This window comes from Leucoraja erinacea, chromosome 4 (genome assembly GCF_028641065.1).
Source record: "Leucoraja erinacea ecotype New England chromosome 4, Leri_hhj_1, whole genome shotgun sequence".
NCBI classification, from domain to species: Eukaryota; Metazoa; Chordata; class Chondrichthyes; order Rajiformes; family Rajidae; genus Leucoraja; species Leucoraja erinaceus.
Genome location: NC_073380.1, coordinates 68,906,465 through 68,927,684, shown reverse-complemented (window position 1 = coordinate 68,927,684; position 21,220 = coordinate 68,906,465). Strand labels below are relative to the sequence as shown.

General features: G+C 43.5%; 1 protein-coding gene across 2 annotated transcripts in view; it reads left to right on the top strand.

Moving 5' to 3' along the window:
* Positions 1–15,191, top strand: part of LOC129696529 (serine incorporator 1-like) — an 84,701-nt gene extending 69,510 nt beyond the window's left edge. For both annotated transcript variants that reach the window (XM_055634532.1, XM_055634533.1), the window contains 3 exons: positions 7,602–7,770; positions 12,608–12,823; positions 14,484–15,191. In XM_055634532.1, the coding sequence (XP_055490507.1) occupies positions 7,602–7,770; positions 12,608–12,823; positions 14,484–14,637 (539 nt within the window). In that variant the 3' untranslated portion in view covers positions 14,638–15,191. The remainder of the gene's footprint in view (positions 1–7,601; positions 7,771–12,607; positions 12,824–14,483) is intronic.
* The last annotated feature ends 6,029 nt before the right edge of the window (positions 15,192–21,220 follow it).

The window sequence follows — 21,220 nt, the reverse complement described above, 5'->3', positions numbered from 1 at the left end:
CAGCACTGTGAAAAATGTCCACGAGAGCCCCGAGTACCTACGAATGGTTATTACCGTAATTCTCCGAGTTCGAATCAGGGGAAACTCGGGAGAACTCTTTAATTACCTCATACAGTGGGACAGGCCCTTTACAATGTAATGAATTCCAAAAGAGCTAGTGTAATGCCATGTAAAGTACTTTACATAGAACAAGTGTGAACGGGTGATCGATGGTTGTTGTGGACTTGGCGGCCTGTTTCCATGCTGTTTCTCTAAAATAAGCTGAACTAAAACCTCTAACCCTAACCTAATGCAGGAGTTGGGTTCTTTGCTTTTTATTTTATTGTATTATTTTAGGAGGTGACAAGTAGGTATCATTCGACCTTTATGTACTCTGAAAGTTAAACAATATCTGGCTGGAAAAAGATTGAACCGTTTCACTTTTTTCAGAATTATCTTAAGAATACTGACCCTTCTCACAATTGGTTAAATAAAAAAATAAAATTTTGCTTTGCATATCAAAAAAAATTGCTTTCACTGAACAGATACTATTGATTAGCCAGAATTATTATCCTAATGTATAAAAGTCAGGTAGATAATTATCAAGCAGATAATCAAGTAATTTAGACAGGTACATGGGTAGGATAGGTTTAAAGGTGTTAGAAGGAACTGTAGATGCTGGTTTACATCAAAGATAGACGCAAAATGCAGGAGTAATTCAGTGGGGCAGAGAGAAGGAATGGGTGATGTTTCGGGTCGAGACCCTTCAGACTAAGTCAGGGGAGAGGGAGATGTTATGTCCTGGAGTCACCACTAGAGGACTCTGCTCAAAATGAATGTTTCCTCAGGGAGGGTCCCTGGGGGATCTGCAGGGTTTTAGCAGCAGCCATGTTTGGCTTGTAATAAATACACTTTGGGTTCTGGACACCAAGTGCAGTTTGTGAGTTATTTAGCCCTCGAATATAACATCTGGCAACAAGGATGGCTGGTTTAACCCTTCCTGCCCCATCTCCATTCTTGAAAACTCCAGGAGAGCCCCCTCTACCATGAATATGCTGGTTGAAAGTTTCAAGACTTACCTGATCGTAAGTAGCCTGGACGGCGCGGCCATTTCGGACATTCGCCGCCGAGCGATTCTGCTGCATTGCCTCGGAAAAGAGGGACAGCAAATCTTTGCGCAGCTCGACAGTGCTGCAACGAGTGAGTACAGTACTGCTGTTAATGCACTGGGCAAATATTTTGGCCCACAGACAAGTGTGTTGATAGAAAGATACCGGTTTCGCCAACGGTCACAGGGACATGGCGAACCAGTGAAGCAATTTGCATTGATAGAACTGGCTGCAAAGTGCAATTTTGGAGCACTGACTGATGAGCTGGTGAGAGACCAGCTGATCGAAAAGACTTCTGTCCTGCGGATTAGAGGGCGCCTTCTCATGCTCTCACACTCGAAAAGGCACAAGTGTTAGCTGTGCAAATTGAAAGTGTGATGCATGGACTATATCAAGTTCTGCATCGGAAATGTGACTGTAGACAAAAACATACGGGTTTTCCCAAACCAGAAACCCTGGATGTCCAGCCAGGTCCGCACACTCCTCAGAGCCCGCGATGCTGCCTTCAGGTCAGGTGACAGAGCTCTATACAGGGCTGCTCGAGCCGATCTGAAACGTGGTATTAAAAAAGCCAAGGCGGACCATAAGAGGAGCATAGAGTCCCACTTGTCCAGCAATAATACACGGGAGGTATGGCGGGGCATACAAGACATTACCAACTACAGAGGCTGTGCCACAAAGTCAGAAGACCTGAGTGCGCCGCTGGCAGAAAAGCTAAATAGCTTCTTCTCCCACTTTGAAACATCACAACAGCAGCACTCACCTGCTACAGCCCTGTTTCCACCCTCACCTAGCTCCTGTACTACTCCACTCACTGTCAGGGAACACGATGTCAGACGGGTGCTCCTGGCAGTGAACCCCAAGAAGGCTACCGGCCCAGATGGAGTCCCTGGTAAGGTGCTCAAAGCGTGCACCCTCCAGCTCACTGCCATCTTCACCAGAATTTTCAACCTCTCCCTGGCCCAGGCAGTTATTCCGTCCTGCCTAAAATCAGCCACAATCGTCCCTGTGCCGAAGAAGTCTACCATCACCAGCCTTAATGACTACCGTCCTGTGGCCCTCACTCCGGTAATCACAAAGTGCTTCGAGAGGTTGGTCCTCCAGCACATCAAGGACTATCTACCATCAGACCTCGACCCCCACCAATTCGCCTATCGCCAAAACAGATCCACAGAAGACGCCATCACCGTAGCTCTCCACTCTGTGCTGAGCCATCTGGAGCAGGGGCAGAGCTACGTCCGGATGCTCTTTGTGGATTTTAGTTCAGCCTTTAATACAATCATTCCGGACATTCTCATTGGTAAACTGGTCACTCTCGGCCTCCCCACTGTCACATGTGCCTGGATAAAGGATTTCCTCACCAACCGGCCCCAGACTGTGAGACTCGGCCCCCACCTCTCCTCCACTCACAGGTTGAGTACCGGTTCCCCACAGGGCTGTGTGCTAAGCCCCCTCTTATACTGTCTCTACACCTACGACTGTAGTCCGGCCCACAACAACAACCGCATCGTCAAATTTGCTGATGACACTACTGTGGTCGGACTTATTTCGAAGGGAGACGAGGCAGCCTACAGAGAGGAAGTCCTGAAGTTGACAACCTGGTGCTCAGAAAACAATCTGGCTCTGAACACCAGGAAAACAAAAGAGCTCATTGTCGACTTCAGGAGGCACAGCACCGACTTAGCCCCCCTACACATCAACGGCGAGTGTGTGGAGAGGGTCAACACCTTCCGGTTTCTCGGCGTCCATATCGCTGCTGACATCTCCTGGACGGACAACACGACAGCGGTCATCAAGAAGGCTCAGCAGCGGCTGCACTTCCTGAGGGTCCTCAGGAAGCACAACCTGGACTCTAACCTGCTGCTGACCTTCTACCGCTCGTCCATCGAGAGCCTGCTGACATACTGAATTACAGCATGGTATGGCAGCTGCACCATGGCAGACAGGGAGAGGCTTCAGAGGGTAACCAGGACAGCGCAGAGGATCATTGGCTACCCTCTCCCCTCCCTGATGGACATCTACACCTCCCGCTGCCTTAGCAGGGCAAAGAAGATCATCAAAGACAGCTCCCATCCTGCGTTTGGACTGTTCGACCTGCTGCCCTCTGGAAGGCGCTATAGGTGCATCAAATCCAGGACAAACAGACTCAGGAATAGTTGCTTTCCGAGAATTATAACTACTATAAATTCAAATTCACACATGCACTGACTACACCGCCCAACACGGACTTCCATCTGTATATATGTATATATGTATGTAGCGCCGCAGAATTTGTGCACCTATTTCCCCCCCCCCCATCTCCCTTCTGTTTTTTGTTTTTTCTGTTTCTTGTTTTTTGTGCTAAATTGTATGTATGCACTGAGTACGAGCAGCTTTCAGTTTCACTGTACATGTATAGTGACAATAAATGGCATATCATATCATGTGATCAGCAACGCGGACTATAGGCATGAGTACCCCTCCCTTTTCTCGGGTTTTGGGATAGTTAAAGGATACTGCCACGCACCTCGTGTAGACACATCAGTCCGGCCTGTTTCGCAACGCCTACGGCGTCTACCATTTTCCATTCGCGCGGAAGTCTCAATGGAACAGAAACGACTCGAAAAGGATGGTATCATTGAGCACATCGATTCATCCCCTTGGATATCGAATCTGGTCATCGCGCGACACAAGAACAGTGAACTCAGGCTATGCATCGATCTTAAATCGGTCAACAAAGCCATCATTCCGGACAAATACCCTCTGCCAACAATACAAGAGCTAGCTGCGTCATTCCACGGTTCAATGGTGTTCACAAAACTGAACATGCGCCAAAGCTATCTTCAGGTACCACTAGCAGAATGCAGTCGGCAGTTGTCAGCATTGATTCTTAGTCACCTACTTGGTCGGAGAAGCAGCATCCCTCCAAGCTGCTTCTTCGCCCCGTCCTCGCGGCCTACCATCGAAAATGGAGCAGCGTTTCCTGTCGGGACCAGCTGGGACTACAGCTTTGGCAGCGGTGGCGCAGCGCTGGGATACCAACACGGAGCGGGCGATGCCTTGCCGGGTTGCCATGCGGTAAGCTCCAGAGCGCTGTGGCTGTCGATCCCAACATCGCGGAGCTGGGGCTGCGGGCGTGCGGCTGCGGGCGGTGCTGGATTTGGAGCGCCGCGGAGCCTGGGATTGAGTTCGCCGGGTTCGGAGCTCCAACCGGCGCGGCCTGAGGACTACGAGTGCCCCGGTCTCCAGGGAGGAGGCAGCTGCTCCAGACTTTTCCAAGCCGCTGAGGAATGTTTCACCCGACGCCGAAGTTCAATCTTCACGGCAAGATGGCCCTGAAAATCATCAGACTGGCTGCACGGCCACAAATGGGCCCCGACCTCAGGTGTTTCACAGAGGAAGAGGACTTAACTTTCTGGTGCCTTTCTCCACAGTGGAAATTTTTGATTCTGCTGTGGGGGGACGTTTGTGTTGAACTCTATAATGTGTCCATTTTATTCATTTTTTTTTAACCTTTATCTATGGTTTGTATGGAAAGATTATTTAATTTATGTAAAGCACTTTGGTGGCAATGCGAGTTGACTTAAAACGTGCTATATAAATAAAACTTACTACTTACTTGATTACACATGAAGGAGTATTTCAGTACTGTAGGATGCCGTATGGACTGTGTTCAGCTCCTAGCGCATTTCAAAAAATTGTGGCGTAGGTTCTGGCAGCCATTGACTGAGCACTCAATCTCCTCGATGATGTTTCGTGGTCCATGGAAGGGACAAGGAGGAACACGATCGACGACTGCATGCAGAGTTAGCTTGGCTCGCGCAACACAACTTGATGCTCAATGTAGCAAAGTGTACATTTACAGCATCCGAGGTTTACTTTCTCGGGTACAGAGTGACAGCGACTGGAGTTGAGTCTACTCAGGACAATGTCCAAGCCATCAATGCGCTCCCCGCCCCAACTAACGTGAAAGAGCTAGCGTCATTTCTGGGCACCACCGCAAGTTTGTGCCGCAGTACGCGCAGATCGCAGAACCGCTACAGAAACTGCTACGGAAAGACACACATTGGGAATGGACGGATGAGCAGGACTTCGCGTTCAACACGCTGAAAGACAAAATAGCATCTCCGCCTGTTCCCGCATACATCGACCCAAGTGCGGAAACGTACGTCACAACAGATGCTTCCGGTATAGCGATCGGAGCAGTGTTCTCACAGGTTATCGATGGAAGCGAACAACCGATCGCATTCGCGTCCCATCCCTTGACTGCAACGGAACACAAGTACTCCACCGGAGAACGCGAAGCATTAGCGTGCATATACGCGTGTGAGCACTGGCACGTATACCTAAAAGGGAGACAATTGACTCTCCGTACAGATTACAAAGCACTAACTATGTTGCTGGACATGTCAGGCTCAGGACACCATCCGCTCAGGATCTACAGAATGCTTGATCGCCTTCACCGGTACAACTTCAAAGTAAAATACCTCGCAGGTTCACGCAATCGCATCGCAGACATGCTCAATCGCGTCCCAACGGTGGCACCCGCAAGCACACATGATAGCGACGTTTCAAGCGACATAGACAAATACATTCTCGCGGTAATTTTGCACGTGATGGCGAACCTAGTGATGCGGGGAGAGCTGCAAGCAGAGTCGGCAGCTGACGGCACACTGCAAATCATCTGCCAGTATCTCAGGACAGACTGGCCCAAGGAGATAGCAGACGACTTGGTTCCGTACCACCCGGTATGCCACAAACTGACTGTGGTTGACGATACATGTGTCACACGCGGAACTCAAGTGGTTATACCCAAATCACTGCAACACTGCGTGTTACAACTGGCACATGAAGGACACCTGGGCATTGTAAGGATGAAACAACGGTGTCGCGAGGCAGTTTGGTGGCCAGCAATATACCGTCGCATAGAAGATTTCGTAAAAAATTGTGAAGCATGCACAATTAGTGAGAAAGCAACAAAACCATGTCCTGCTCCTCTTCAGCCAATCCCATGGCCGGACAAACCATGGACACACTTGCAAGTCGACATCTTCGGAGAGGTGCAAGCTGCGCCAAGAAGCCAGCGGTTTCTACTTGTAGTACATGTTCTCCACAGCAAGGGGCCTGAGATCGTAACTACTTTCTCAGTCACAACAAGCTCGATTATCGCGATTCTCAAAAAGATGTTGACTAAGTGGGGACTGCCGGAAGTCATAACAACTGACAACGGCCCTCAGTTCATATCTGAACAGTTCTCCACTTTCCTCGCGAGTTAAGACATTCAACATCAGCGGACGTCGAGATACAACCCCCAATCGAACGGCGGGGTTGAACGATTCAATCGCATGATCAAGGAAAGCATAAAAGTGAGCATGTCGGAGGGGAAAACGTTCGAACAGTCAATCCATATCCTCCTCCGATCCTACAGATCCACACCACACACGTTGACTGGGAAAACGCCAGCAGAGCTGATGATAGGGCGAAACCTGCGAACAAAACTGAATGCTCTTCAACCATCATCGCACCTAAATCCAGACACAAAAAAGCGAGGGCAGAAATGATAGCACACAGACAACCAAAAGGGAAAGCATACTGTGATGCCAAATGCAGAGTACGAGGGCCGCGGTTCAAGGTCGGCGACTGGATACGAATCAGCCGCCCAAACAGACAGCATAAGCTCGCAAGCGCACTCTCCAAGCCGATACAGATTAAATGGAGATTCGGCGAGAACGCGCACCTCCTCCAAGATGATACCAGATGGAACGCGAGGCGTCTAATTGCAAGTAGACAGGGACAGGAAGAAGACAAATTAGACACTTTTCCTTTCCAGTCAGTCAAGATAGTGATTGTGGTCACGAAACAGCAGAGCATACAACAGAGCAGTCTATTCCCGCTCCACGCTCTCAGCGACAGAAGAGGAGACCTCAGTATCTGCACAATTATCAGCTGTGAACCCATAAACATTATGTTCACTGAGCTGTTATTTTGGACTGATTGCATATGGGCATATTTGGGTGGATAATTGGACTTGTATAGATCACCATCATTTACAAGGAGGGAAAAGTGTTGTGGCCTGGAGTCACCACTAGAGGGCTCTGTCTCGAAATAAATGTTTCCTCAGGGAGGGTCCCTGAGGAATCTGCAGGGTTTTAGCAGCAGCCAATTTTAGCTTGTAATAAATACACTTCGGGTTCTGGACACCATGCAGTTTGTGAGTTTTTTAGCCCTTGAATATAACAGTAGACGAGAGATATGGAAGGGTAAGGTGTGAAAATGACAGATCAAAGCAAACAATGCTAAGGAAGTATAGAATGGTTCATTGTTAGCTGAGGGAAAGGTGACAAGGAGGCATACAATCAGTAAAATTAATCAGAAGGACAGTGAAGCTAGTCAGTGAACTATGGTGGGGTGAGTACTTCTGGATAGAATTCATGAATCATAGAATTGTTAATGAATGCCAAATAATTTTTTGATGATTAACTTATGAGCTTTATGTCACGGCAAATGTAACCTTTGGTTGTATTTTGCTTTCAGATGATAAATGCAATCCCAAGATAATGAGCTTTTTTGAGCAGACATTTTCCAGCACCGACTTTGATAACAACACTGCAATCACAACTGATGCCTCAAACACAGGACTGAGATGGGATTTCCAAAGCACTGCCGGATTGGTCTTGTTTCTTATTTGCATCTTATATTTAAGGTAACGTGTGTATTATTTGAAAGATAGATACAAAATGCTGGAGTACATCAGCGGGTCATCTCTGGAGAAAATGGATAGGTGACGTTTTAGGTCGTGTCCTTTCTTCAGAGTATTATTTGCGTTGGTATGTTTGCGTGGCTATAATGGCCACGGGACAATCGCCATTGCCAGCCGAGGGCCATGACTTTGACTCTGACAGGGGGGGGGGGGGGGGGGGGGAGAGTGCAGTGGAGAGAGAAGTTTATTTGCCTCCATCACAGTTATGTGATGGATGTTTATGTTAAATGTAATTATGTTGTGTCTGGGGTCTATTTGTGTGTGTAATGTATGGCTGCAGAAACGGCATTTCGTTTGGACCTCCAGGGGTCCAAATGACAAATAAATTTGATTCTGATTTTTGCCAGTGTACTATTATGCTGGGCTTCTGCATTACTTTAGACAATAGCAGCCAGTATTGTCAAGAAGACAAAAGGTACACAAAATTGCTGGAGAAACTCAGCGGGTGCAGCAGCATCTATGGAGCGAAGGAAATAGGCGACGTTTCGGGCCGAATCCCTTCTTCAGACTGATGGGGGGTGGGGGGGGGGAGAAGGAAGGAAAAAGGGAGGAGGAGGAACCCGAGGTCAGGGGGATGGGAGGAGACAGCTCGAGGGTTAAGGAAGGGGAGGAGACAGCAAGGGCTAGCAAAATTGGGAGAAGACAAGATAGACACAAAGTGTTGGAGTAGCTCAGCGGGCCAGACAGCATCCCTGGAGAGAAGGAACGGGTGACGTTTCGGATCGAGACCCTTTGTCTGAAGAAGTTGCTCCAGCACAAAGTTGCTGAGTTACTCCAGCTTTTTATGTCTATCTTCGGTTAAAAACAGCATCTGCAGTTCCTTCTTAAACATATTGATGGGCATATTTTGAGAGGATTTCACAGCGGAGCCGTAAAATGGAGACACCAGAAACTGCACATGCTGGAATCTTGAGCAAAAAAAAACTGCTGGAGGTAATCAGCAGCCAGGAAGCATCTGTGGAGGGAAATAGACGGGTGTTGATTAGGCTGAAGAAATGGCCCAAACACCATATTTCCTTTCATAGATGTTGTCTAACCTGCTAAGTTTTTCCCGCAGTTTGTTTTTTGATCAACATTCAACCATCTACTCATTCTGGTGTCTCCAGACTCACATATGTCTCCTTACATTTTATATATGGAGTAAGGATCACTGTTATTGAACTAGAATAATGTACTCACTCTTGTTTTCTAAGTTCTTGGTGTACTACTTGGTGTTATTGAAATATTTAAAAATGACCAATACTCAGTCATGTTCAGAGCCACAGCATTTAATACAACCACTCCTACAATTTACCACTTCACAACCGTGTGTTGTTCTGCTTCCTGGGATACAGTGCCAAAATCTGCACAGAATCTGATTTCCAATGCATTCTCAATAAATGCAGCGTCACTTCTTCAACGAAATTTGAAAGAAAAGGTTACATTCCATTAGTCTCTGAATTTATTTGTCATGGATTCAATGGACCTTAGTGATATCTCTGCATGAACCAATAAATCTCCAATCTTCTCTACAATGTCTTCACCTTCCTCAGGTGATGCCAAAAGGAATGGATCAATATCCATTGGATTATCTCAGTCCACGGACGGCACTGAGGCGCAGCGGTAGAGCTGCTGCCTCAAAGGATCAGAGCTGATCCTGACCTTGGGTGTTGTCTGTGTGGAGTTTGCATGTTTTCCCTGTGACTACATGGAATTCCTCCAGGTGATCCAGTTTCCTTTCACATTCCAAAGACGTGCGGGTTTGTAGGTTAATTGACCTCTGTCAATTGCCCCTAATGTATAGGGTGTGAAAGTGGGGTATAATTGAGCAAGTATATAGGTTGATTGATGATCGGGAAGCACTTGGGCCGAAAAGCCTATTTCCATGCTTATTCTTTAAACTGAATCTAACCAAAATTTGGCATTTTAGGAAATGTAAAATTCACTGCCAACAATTTTCAACATTGGCGAAGAACATGCTCTGCACATTGTGGCTTCTATAAACTATAATGTTAAAAATTGTATGTTACCTGCAGGAACTAAGTCTACTCTATTATGGAAGTCTGAGGTACAGATTGGACTGATTTTGGATGATCAACCATGATCATATTGAATGGTGCTGCTGGCTCGAAGGACCGAATGACCTACTCCTGCACCTATTTCTATGTTTCTATGATTAAACTGCACTCCTTTTGTTTTGTTTATTTTATTAGAAGTTAATACAGCACAAAACAGTACAGTGGAACCTAATTTTAGGTGCCAACTATGCAATACCGTAATCCATTCTATGTACAACCTCTAGTTTTATGTTATGAGAAGGAAGTAAGCAAGACAAGAAAAAGAAAACAATAGAAAGAGGAAAAAGTGGAAAAATAGATGGTAGAGAGTAGAAAAACGTGAAGTGTGTATATAAAAAATAAAAAAGAAAGAGAAAAAGTGGAAAGTAGAAATAGAAGAGAAGGCCCCTTAAAAGAGAATTTTTCAAATCTGTATTCGGAGATGTAGATCTATCTGCGTCATGAACTGAAATCAGCAATCTTTACGGTACCGCCGCATCACATGATTCCAAAAAGTCGATGAAAGGAGACCAACTCCTTAAGAATTGGTCATATTTATCTATTAGTCGGAGTCTCATTTCTTCAAGGCGTGCTATGTCCATCATATTCCTAATCCACATTTTAACAGTTGGTATGGTTGTATTTTTCCAAAATTCAAGTATCAATTTCTTTCCAATTATTAACCCATAATTAAAAAAAACATTTTGATCTTTATTTAAATTGGTATCTTCTCCTATTATTCCAAATATAATCCATTCCGTTTTGGGTTCTATTCTTGACTTGAAAAGCTTTGTAAATATATCAAATATATCACTCCAAAATTTATTCAACTTTGAACATCCTACAAATGAATGTGTTATATTAGCGTTTTGAAACAAACATTTATCGCATCTGGGAGAGACGTTTGGATAAAATTTATTCAACCTCGTTTTTGAATAATATAGTATATGTAATAATTTGAATTGAATTAAATTATGTCTTGCATTAATAGAACAGTTATGTGTATTCATCAAATACTTTTCCCATCTATCCTTCGAGATCTTTATCATTAGCTCATGTTCCCAATCTTCCCTTAATGCTTCTGTTGAGGGTGATTCTCTATTTAATATATTATTATAAAAGTATGATATTAATTTTTGTGAATCAGCCTTAATATTCATTGCTTCTTCTAAAGGATCTAAATATATAGTTTGTTATCTGTGTGTATATTTCTTCATAAAGTCACATACCTGTATATATTTAAAATATTGATAATCCTTCAATTTAAATTTTAATTGTTGAAATGATAACAGTTTGCCCACTTCATACATATCCCCTACTTTCCTAATCCCCAATCTATCCCATTGTTGATATGTGTTGTCGATGAGAGAAGGTTTGAATGCGGGGTTGTTCAATAGTGGGGTTAGTACTGATAAATTATTTAATTTCAAGGATACTTTTATTTTTTTCCAAATTCTTATTATATTGTGAATAATTGGGTTCTTCTTATATATTATACTATTCAATTTTATCGGTGAGAGCAGGATCGTTCCTATATCGTGCGGATAGCACTCCTCTTTCTCCATTCTTATCCACTCCAACTGCTGAGTGGAACTATCCAGCCAGTACATTATGTTCTTAATATGCACTGCCCAGTAGTAATACATAAAGTTAGGTAATGATAAACCCCCAACTTCTTTAGATTTGCACAAATGCTTTTGTTGAATTCTATGTGTTCTGTAGTCCCATATAAAATTAGTGATAGTGGAATTAAACTGCACTCCTTATAGTAATATTAAGAGAAGGCGATATGACCTGAGAATGATGATACCTTGACCACTGCTCACATTTTTGATCACAAAATAATTACTAGGACATCCAGGCAGGATTGAACAGACTATTGTTTTCCTTTCAGGAGGGAAGATTAAAAGCAGTTGTTAGGGTCATAGAATGATACAACATGAAAACAGGCCCTTCAGCCCAACTTTCCCATCTACGCTTGTTGGATATCCTGCATTTTGCCCATATCCCTCTAAACCTTTCCTATCCATGTACCTGTCCAAATGCCTCAACTATTTCCTCTGGCAGCTTGTTCATTTATCCACCACCCTCTGTGAGATAAAGTTGCCCCATGTAATATTAAATCTTTCCTCCCTCACCTTAAACCTATGTCCTCTGGTTCTCGATTCCTCTACTCTGGATAAAAGACTGTGCATTCACCCTCTCTATTTCCCCATGATTTGATACACTTCTACAAGATCACTCCTCATCTTCATGCGATCCACAGAATAAAGTCTTAGCCTGCCCAATCTCTTCCTACAGCATAGGCTCTCAAGTCCTGGCAACATCCTTGTTTAATCTTCACTGCAGTTGCATTTAATTATTCAAATTTATTAAGGGAAAGAAAAAGAGAATATTTGAGCATCCCATAAAATGTACAATTGCAGCATTTGGGCTGATACTTGGATACACTTAGAACATACAAGTACAGATTTGTATATAACATACAGATATGTGACAGTAACTATCAGCAACAGGTTGTCCAGTGAGTACAACTGTGGAAAAAGTTAAAGGAAGTCTACAGAGATAAGAAGGTGCATAAGTTTAGAGGCATTGCAGTGTTTAAGTGGATTTAATTAATTTGTTCATCCAGTCCCTACTTTCCCCCCGATACTAAGCCCTTTGGTGTGTTGTATAGCCACAGCTTATTAAAACTGAGCACTATTGATTTTGTAACTAATTCTATTGATATTTTGCTTTGTCAGCATTAGGAAGTCAAGCTGCACACAGAGGCTTGTCAACTCCATCAATAATCCTGATGCTGGATCTTTGGAAAATATATCCATCCAGGAGGGATGCGAAGAAGTGCATCGCTTTCAGGACAACGAAAAGGAAGGGGTTCATTACAGTTACTCTTTTTTCCACTTTATTCTTTTTCTGGCATCCATGTATGTTATGATGACACTGACCAATTGGCACAGGTAAGAGAAAAAATTATAGCTTTACGGCAAAATCTTGTGCCATTTTCTTAGCATTTAAAGACATAGGTTTCAAATCTATACTGTTTCAAGATCGTGTATTGCGCGAGGTTTCACCAGGCAGGAGGGAGCCGGCTATGTTGAGGAAGTTTATTTTAGAGATACAGAACAGAAACAGGCCCTTCAGCCCAACGAGGCCACACCGACCAGCGATCCCTTAACCTTAACACTCCCCTACACACACTAGGGACAACTTTACATTTATATTAAGCCAATTAACCCAGAAGGGTCTCAACCCGAAGAAGGGTCTCGACCCGAAACGTCACACATTCCTTCTCTCCATTGATGCTGCTTCACCCGCTGTTACTCCAGCATTTTGTGTCAACCTGTAAATATGCTCCTGAAGCTTACCCGCCTTAGTCTAGTTCAATAAAACACTGTCAAGCACTGGACCACTAAACTTTATTTTATGAAACAATAACAAATGCCTTATACAATACCTAACCACCACGGGTTCGATCCTTGTCTCTGCTTGTCCAAGCCCTTCAGCCTCGTGCAAGCAGATACCTCCAAAAGGTCATGCAGTCCCAAGCGCCTCTCCAGAAGATCGGCAACAATCCTCGTGGGGGTTACCGAACTCTGTGAGGCAGAACTACATGGGGGTGGCGCCGCAACAAGCCAATCACACATATCAATTACATTAAAATGTTATTGACAGTTCCCCAACCCAATTACAAAATGTCCCATTAAAATGTTTTTACAGAAGCTTCTGGAAGGAAGTCAATTAATCAAATAACGCAACATTCTCCCAGGTAATGCCAACAATTCAAACAAGGCTCACACTTCAGCCAATCATCAAACAGCAGCACAAACATCCTGCAACATTATTAACAGTATTTACAATCCCTTTGTAGCCGGCCAATCCTGATCATGCATCTGCAACACATTTGAGCTCTTCTGCAAAGTCCTCATACATTTTAACAATAAAGAGGACATCTGGATCTTTCCCCTTCCTGCATATCAATCTAGGGCTCAGACTAGCTGCCGCCATTCACAGCCTGTAACTGTCCACAGACAGAAGCCAAGCAGGCCTTGCACATGCAAAGATCCTCCATTTTATAGTATCTTTAATTTGGTCAATATTAACAAACCTAAAAACCTGTATGTCTTTGGACTGTGGGAGGAAACCGCAGATCATGGAGAAAACCCACGCAGGTCACGGGGAGAATGTACAAACACTACAGGGACAGCACCCAGTCAGGATTGAACTCGGGTCTCTAGCACTGTAAGGCAATAGCTCTACCGCTGCACCACCGTGCCACCCAAGTTCAGTTGGAAGCACAGTAATACTCTGTTTAGAGTTGAATGTGAGTGCCTCACAGCCGTGCTTCCAAGTCAATATGTTTGGCTTATTGTCATGCTATCTTTTAGCAGAGATGATAAATTTACCCTGTTGATCAATGGTTGTTTTGGAATATCAGACACACATTATTCATTTGTATCTAATTATCTGTGGGATAATTTCATGGCAGAAGTTTGAAGTGAACTCCAAACATCTAAACATCTAATATTAATTTAGTTTATAATGATGAAGCCATTTTTTCTGATGAAATTCTAGAAAGTTAAGATAATTGACGGTTGCTTCCTTGCATTCCATGCCCAGTCATAGGCCCGATTTCAAGAGCATTTCAAGCAGTTGGATTGCAGTGTGGATGAAGATTACTTCTAGCTGGGTCTGCAGTTCCCTTTACATCTGGACGCTTCTGGCTCCTCTGGTTCTTTCCAAACAAGAGGATTTTGAAGAACGCATTAACTGAGAACCAGTGGAGAAAGCAGCATGAAAGAGGAGTTAATTTACTCCTGAGATACTTAATAACTTCTTTCTTAGTAAATAACAGCTTTATACCAATTATCTAAGTTAAATGTCCATACTCAAACAGCCATTAATCTTCGTGGCCAAAGAACATGCATCAGCTGTTATTGATAAATTTGTTAATGATTTAACCATGCAAACCCAGTTCATTGGATATCTTCTATTGGTGAGAACGGACATTCAGTTGTTTGTGCAACTCCATGAGGTATATATATATATTTACATGTATGTTTGTGTGTTCACACTCCATAACTTGCACGTACAGTTGCAAAGATTAAGAGAGTACAGAGGGATTGTCGACTAACAATATAAATTGTGCTTGAAAGGTCACAAAGATTGATAATTTTATTTAGTCATTGGTCATTAGTAGTTCTGAGCTTTTATCATGAACTCTACCTTTGCTTGTGTCTATAGTCAACCTCTTATGGCCTGTAATAATCATCTTGTCTACTAAAAAATGTTATTGTTGTCAGGTATATAACAATAAATTATAACATTACAATACATTACAATACATCTGGATTATTGAATTGCAGTGTCATTTTAGCTGGTTCTCAAGTTATCTCTTGGGATCAAGGCTAACTTGCTTCCACTCCAGTGTGTTCTAAAATGGCTTATGAGGCCAATGGGGAATCTACAGGTTTGTCTACAAGTGGGATGGGAACACAATGGGTCCTTTGAATAGTGTGGTGTTCCTTCCACTGTTTACACAAGGCCTCTGTATGTTTGGAATGGAAGGACTCAAAGTTCTCAGTGCCACACTGTATGCTCCTCCATTTTGAGCTACGTTGTCCAGAGTTACTACAAATGAGTGAGAATGTGACAATCCCTCAAGGAAACTTTCAAAACACCCTCAAACCAATTCCCCTGACCTCCTGCTAAGCATTTTCCAATGAGCATAGAGCAGTGGCTCTGTTCCACCGTACTTGTACATATGACAATAAACTCAACTTGATTTGACTCGAATGTTGCTTCTCCTACAGCTACAGAATGAAGCTCATTGATTGTAATTAGATCCCAAAGCTGGGAGTGTTGGCCTAGTGAAGTACCTTCTATTTTCTATCACTTAAAAATACGAATTAACTATATGATATAACTTTATGGCAATGACATATTTCTGTAAATACTTATAAATTTAAAAGTTAATGAATGTAGAAATACATCTCAGTGCACATATATATATAACAAACAGCTCTAGCAGAGCATTTTGACCTTGCGGAGGAATGTAGTAGAAATCCAAATTAGAATGGTTGTAATTTTTGTGCTTAATGTTGTCTGTAGTGCAATATATCTGTGAAGTTATGGGCCTGTCCAACTCAGGCAACTTTTTAGGCGACTGCAGGAGACTATGCCGTCGCCACATGGTCATGGATGGTTGCCGGGGAGTTGCCTTCATGGTCGTGAGGAGTTCCCGCATTCTGGGAACTAGTCATGGCCTCCTTATGGTCACCGTGAATTTTCCAACATGTTGAAAAATTATCGGCGACTAGAATGAAGCCGCCATGGAGAGTAGCGAGAATTCACGTGCTGTAGGTGGGTCGCCAGGAGGTCCTAGTGGGTTGCCAGGAGGTCGAAGGTTCTCATAGATTGAAGCCGGTGCTGACCAGTGAATTTCATTGGCTCATTGGGAAAAAAAATGTAAGAAGTTGTTTTCAGAACCAAGGATAACCGACCGGTAATGTTAAATGTCCGCCGAACTTCACAGCCGTGTATCTCTGGCTTCTTCTCGACAGTCGACGGCAGTCGCCTGAAAAATCGCCTAAGTGGGACAGGCCCATTAGACACAAAATGCTGGAGTAACTCAGTAGGTCAGACAGCATTTCTGGAGAGAAAGAATGGGTGAAGTCGCCCATTCCTTCTCTCCAGAGATGCTGCCTGACCCGCTGAGTTACTCCAGCATTTTGTGTCTCCCTTTGATTTAAACCAGCATCTGCAAGTCTATCCTACACATTTCTGTGAAGTTATTGAATATCAAATAAGGAAAAGTAATTATTTATTAGACTCAGCTGGTTATTGTATGTTTAGTTTAGTTTACAGATACAGCGCGGAAACAGGCCCTTTGGCCCACCGAGTCCCCACCGACCAATACATTTTCCCCACATGATCCCCACACATTAACACTACCATACACACACTAGGAACAATTTACAATTATACCAACCCAATTATCCTACCAACCAATACGTCGTTGGAGTGTGGGAGGAAACCGAAGATCTCAGAGAAAACCCACGGGAAGAAGGTACAAACTCTGTAGTGACAGCATCCGTAGTCAGGATCGAACCTGGGTCTCCAGCACTGCAAGTGCTGTGAGGCAGCAACTCTACCGCTGCGCCACCCTGCCGCCGTGTTGTGATAAAGTAGATCACTGGAATTGATACTTTTACAACATTTTTCAGTAGCACAATTTATTGGAATGTCTTGTAACAAAACTGCAGAATTTATGTTGCAGCAAATCCTTTCACAGCGTATATTAGGGAACTTTGACTCCGCATGATAGAAACATAGAAACATAGAAATTAGGTGCAGGAGTAGGCCATTCGGCCCTTCGAGCCTGCACCGCCATTCAATATGATCATGGCTGATCATCCAACTCAGTATCCCGTACCTGCCTTCTCTCCATACCCCCTGATCCCCTTAGCCACAAGGGCCACATCTAACTCCCTCTTAAATATAGCCAATGAACAGGCCTCAACTACCCTCTGTGGCAGAGAGGGTGATGATGCCATGATGGCATGATGGTTTCAGTCCTGCTCTTCCCAAATGGACAAGTATGACAGTTACACAGTTACAGTTACTTTTGAGTCATTATTTCAGTAAATGTTTCCATATATCTCTTTAAATTCTCCAAATGGAGCTACAATCCTATATTGGAGCCAGAGATGTGGTAAATTGAACCCTGCTCTAGAAACCTGGTTACTGCTTTTGGATTGAGGCCCCAACTAGTCTCTCTGCTAAACATGCGAAATCTTATCAAATAGCAAAATGCCTGGATAGAGTTGATGTGGAGAGGATGTTTCCACTAGTGGAAGAGTCTGGACCAAAGGCCTTAGCCTCAGAATAAAGCACCGTACCGTTAGAAAGGAATTTATTTGGACGCAGGGTGGTGTATCTGTGGAATTCATTGCCACCGAAGGCTGTGGAGGCCAAGTTAATGGATATTTTTTAAGGTGGAGATTGATAGATTCTTGATCAGTAAGGGTGGGGTTATGAGGAGAAGGCAGGAGAATGGTGTTGAGAGGAAAAGATTGATCAGCCATGGAGCCAAATGGATTTGTGGTGAGGGTAGATTTGTTGGGGCCAAATGGTCTAATTCTGTTCCTGCAACATGAATTTATGAACTTATTTAAAGAGCAGAGAATTCCCCTGCTATCCTAGCCAATGTATATCCCTCCACTGACATCATCCAAACAGGTCGCTATTTAACTGTTGGTTGTGTGACTATCTTCTGCTCATTTGCGTGTGGTGTTTTGCCAGAGTAGAAAAATAATGACATAAATTTTGTTCTGCTGTAAAGTAGTGCCAGGTGTCCTGGGGACATAAAAGCTGCCATATCAATACAAGTTCATTCTTTTAAGATAAAATCTGTTAATGCAAACATTAAAGAAGCTCAAAACTACATGTTAACCTATAAATTTGCTTTACTCCATTAACAAGTATCCTGCCAGGATGTTCCTGCAAACCATAACAGTTTAAAAACGGAAAAGAAAGACAACTTGTATTAGATTCTGTGTCCACTACATATCAATTACATTTATCATGAAATACTCTAAGGCTGCAATGCACACAATGCTTGTCCATATAATCCACAAATGACCTAATGCACTTTGTGCAGGAGCGTTCCTGCTAAACAAATGGAGGATCAATTTGGGGCATTAAGTGGTGAGGGTAGAGTTAATATTGGCATCTGGGAGTGAAGAAATAGCGATAGGATGGTGGGTTATGGCACTGCAGATGGTTTGATATTTCGTTAAGAGTCAGAAAGGAACTCAGAAATAAAGATCCCTTATGAACATCAGAAATAATGTTCCTTACTTAGGGATTCAGATCCAAATTCCAGTTTGTTGATAAACTGTGCCTCATGTTCAAAATGAATAACTGCTTATGCACGAGCCGATTACATAATCCCCAGTGCAAGTGTGTTTGATTGATTTTGGTAGTCCAAATACAAATTGTGGCAAAGTCTTGCTACATTTGGGTATGGACTGCTTCCTCCATTTATCCCTTGAATTGGTGGGCTGAACTCTCAGACATATAGGCTACTCAGCCACATAGGCCCCGTCCCGACAGCATGCCCACTGAGGGTGCAGCTTCATAACTTCCCAATATTACCCTCGCTCTCTCTTTCACCTTCCTAATCTTTTCCTCTCTCCTCCCACTTTTAGACTTTAGAGATACAGTGTGGAAACAGGCCCTTCAACCCACAGTCCGTGCCAAAAGCAATCATCCCGTATGCTAACACCATCCTCCACACTAGGGACAACTTACAATTTATCTGAAGCCAACTAACCTACAAACCTCTATGTCTTTGCAGTGTGGGAGGAAACGGAGCACCCGGAGAAAACCCACATTGTCACAGGCGCAACGTGCAAACTCTTTATAGAAAGCACCTGTAGTCAGGATTGAACCCGACTCTCTGGCACTCTAAGGCAGTAACTCTACTGCTGTGCCACTGTGCCGATAGAGTTGTTTCTTCCTGATTCTCCATTTCCTTTCTCTCTTGGGTGGGCACGGGAACTGATTGTGAAATGTAGAGCTCGCACACTGTGTGTTGAGAGTCCCTGTCTGGAAGGTAGCATAGGATGACTCGGGTAGCTTGAGAACCCTGTACCTTGAGAACCCTACATGGTATTTCCACAAAGCTTTTCCTGGCACTGTGCCTGTAGACAGGAAAGTGGGCTGGTTCTAGGAGTCGAGGATAGTGGATACATCTCACAAGAGACAACCATCTGTACAGTAGAGGGTGATATATGTCAGGCACTGAGGGTTGCCTCAGGGTGCACAAGCCTTGCTCACACAATCATAGGATCACTGCAGCCATCAAGCAAGCTATTTGGCTGATCAAGTCATCTACGACATTTTGTAACAGTAAATCAATTAGCTCAGTCCCCATCATTATGTTCTTCAAGTACTGCTTTTTGAAACCATAATCCAAATCTGCTTTTCTCAATTCTTTTGGCCAATCAGGACAAGGGCCTGTCCCTCTTAGGCGACTATTTAGCAGACTGCCAGGGACTAATTTTAATGGAATTCACCTACGACACCTGGCGACAACCTACGACAGCACCTACGACAGCAAAAATTGTTGCCGAAAAATTTTCAACATGTTGAAAATTTTGTGGCAGTCGCCTGTAGTCGCTCAAAAAATCGCCTAGGTGAGACAGGCCCATTACTCTGTGAAAATGTCCGTTCCACCCCACTTCATATTTCAACTCTTTTGCCAATAGCATTAAATCTGTTTCTTGACCTGCCCATCAAAGGAACCATGTGTCTCTTTATTCACTATCTCCAGACTCTAAATCATCTTTGAACATTTACAGTATATCAAATTGTTTCTCAACCTTTTCTGCTCCAGAGAGACTATACCCAGCTTCTGTAGTCTGTCCAAGTAACTGAAATCACTCATTCCTGGAGCCATTCCAGTGAATCATTTTTCTAAATTACATTTTTGCTGCCCAGTGACAGCCCATTCTGTCAGTCTATGACTTTTACAGTCTCAAAGTGTCCTTACATTTACCACATCCCCAAATTGCATGCCTTCTGCAAATTTTGAAATTGGGCTCTGAACACCTTGGTCTAAATCACGTGAAGGAGACCCATGGTCCTGCTGTGGGGAATAAACACAGCAAACCTTTCAACAACCTGAAAAACAATTATGGTCCTCGACCTTCTGCTTCCTGCCCATTGGCCAATTTCTCATCCGTTACTATTTTCCTTTTATGCTCAATTCTGTGGTATCATTTATGCGTCATTTTATCACGTACTTTTTGAAAGTCCCTATGTGGACATCATCAATGTTCTCCTCTTTAACCTTCCCTATCACCCCTCCAAAAATTGTAATATGCCTTAAAAAAATCAATATAGATCCCTTTAGGGTCTCAACCAAAAACATCACCCATTCCTTCTCTCCAGAGATGCTACATGTTCCGCTGAGTTATTCAATTTGATATGAGTAATATTCATACACCCCATTTTGTGTCTATCTTTCATTAGTTGACACTCGTTTCATTGACTCTTAATTTTGTCCTTGGTTTTCTTGGGGAGAAGGTTGATGAGAGGATTGCAGTGTGCATTAACCATATAGACCTCCAGAAACATTAGGCAAAGACACACATAAGAGACTGGCTGACAATATTGAAGCCCATGGAACAAGAGAGTCAATGCTGACGTGGATTAAAAAATTAACTGAAGGACAGAAAATAGAGTCATGATAAAAGCTTGCTTCTCAGATCAGAGGAAGGTAGACTGTGGAGTTCCCCAGAGATCACTCCTACATCTAGAGCTTTATTTGATAGCTGTAAATGACTTGG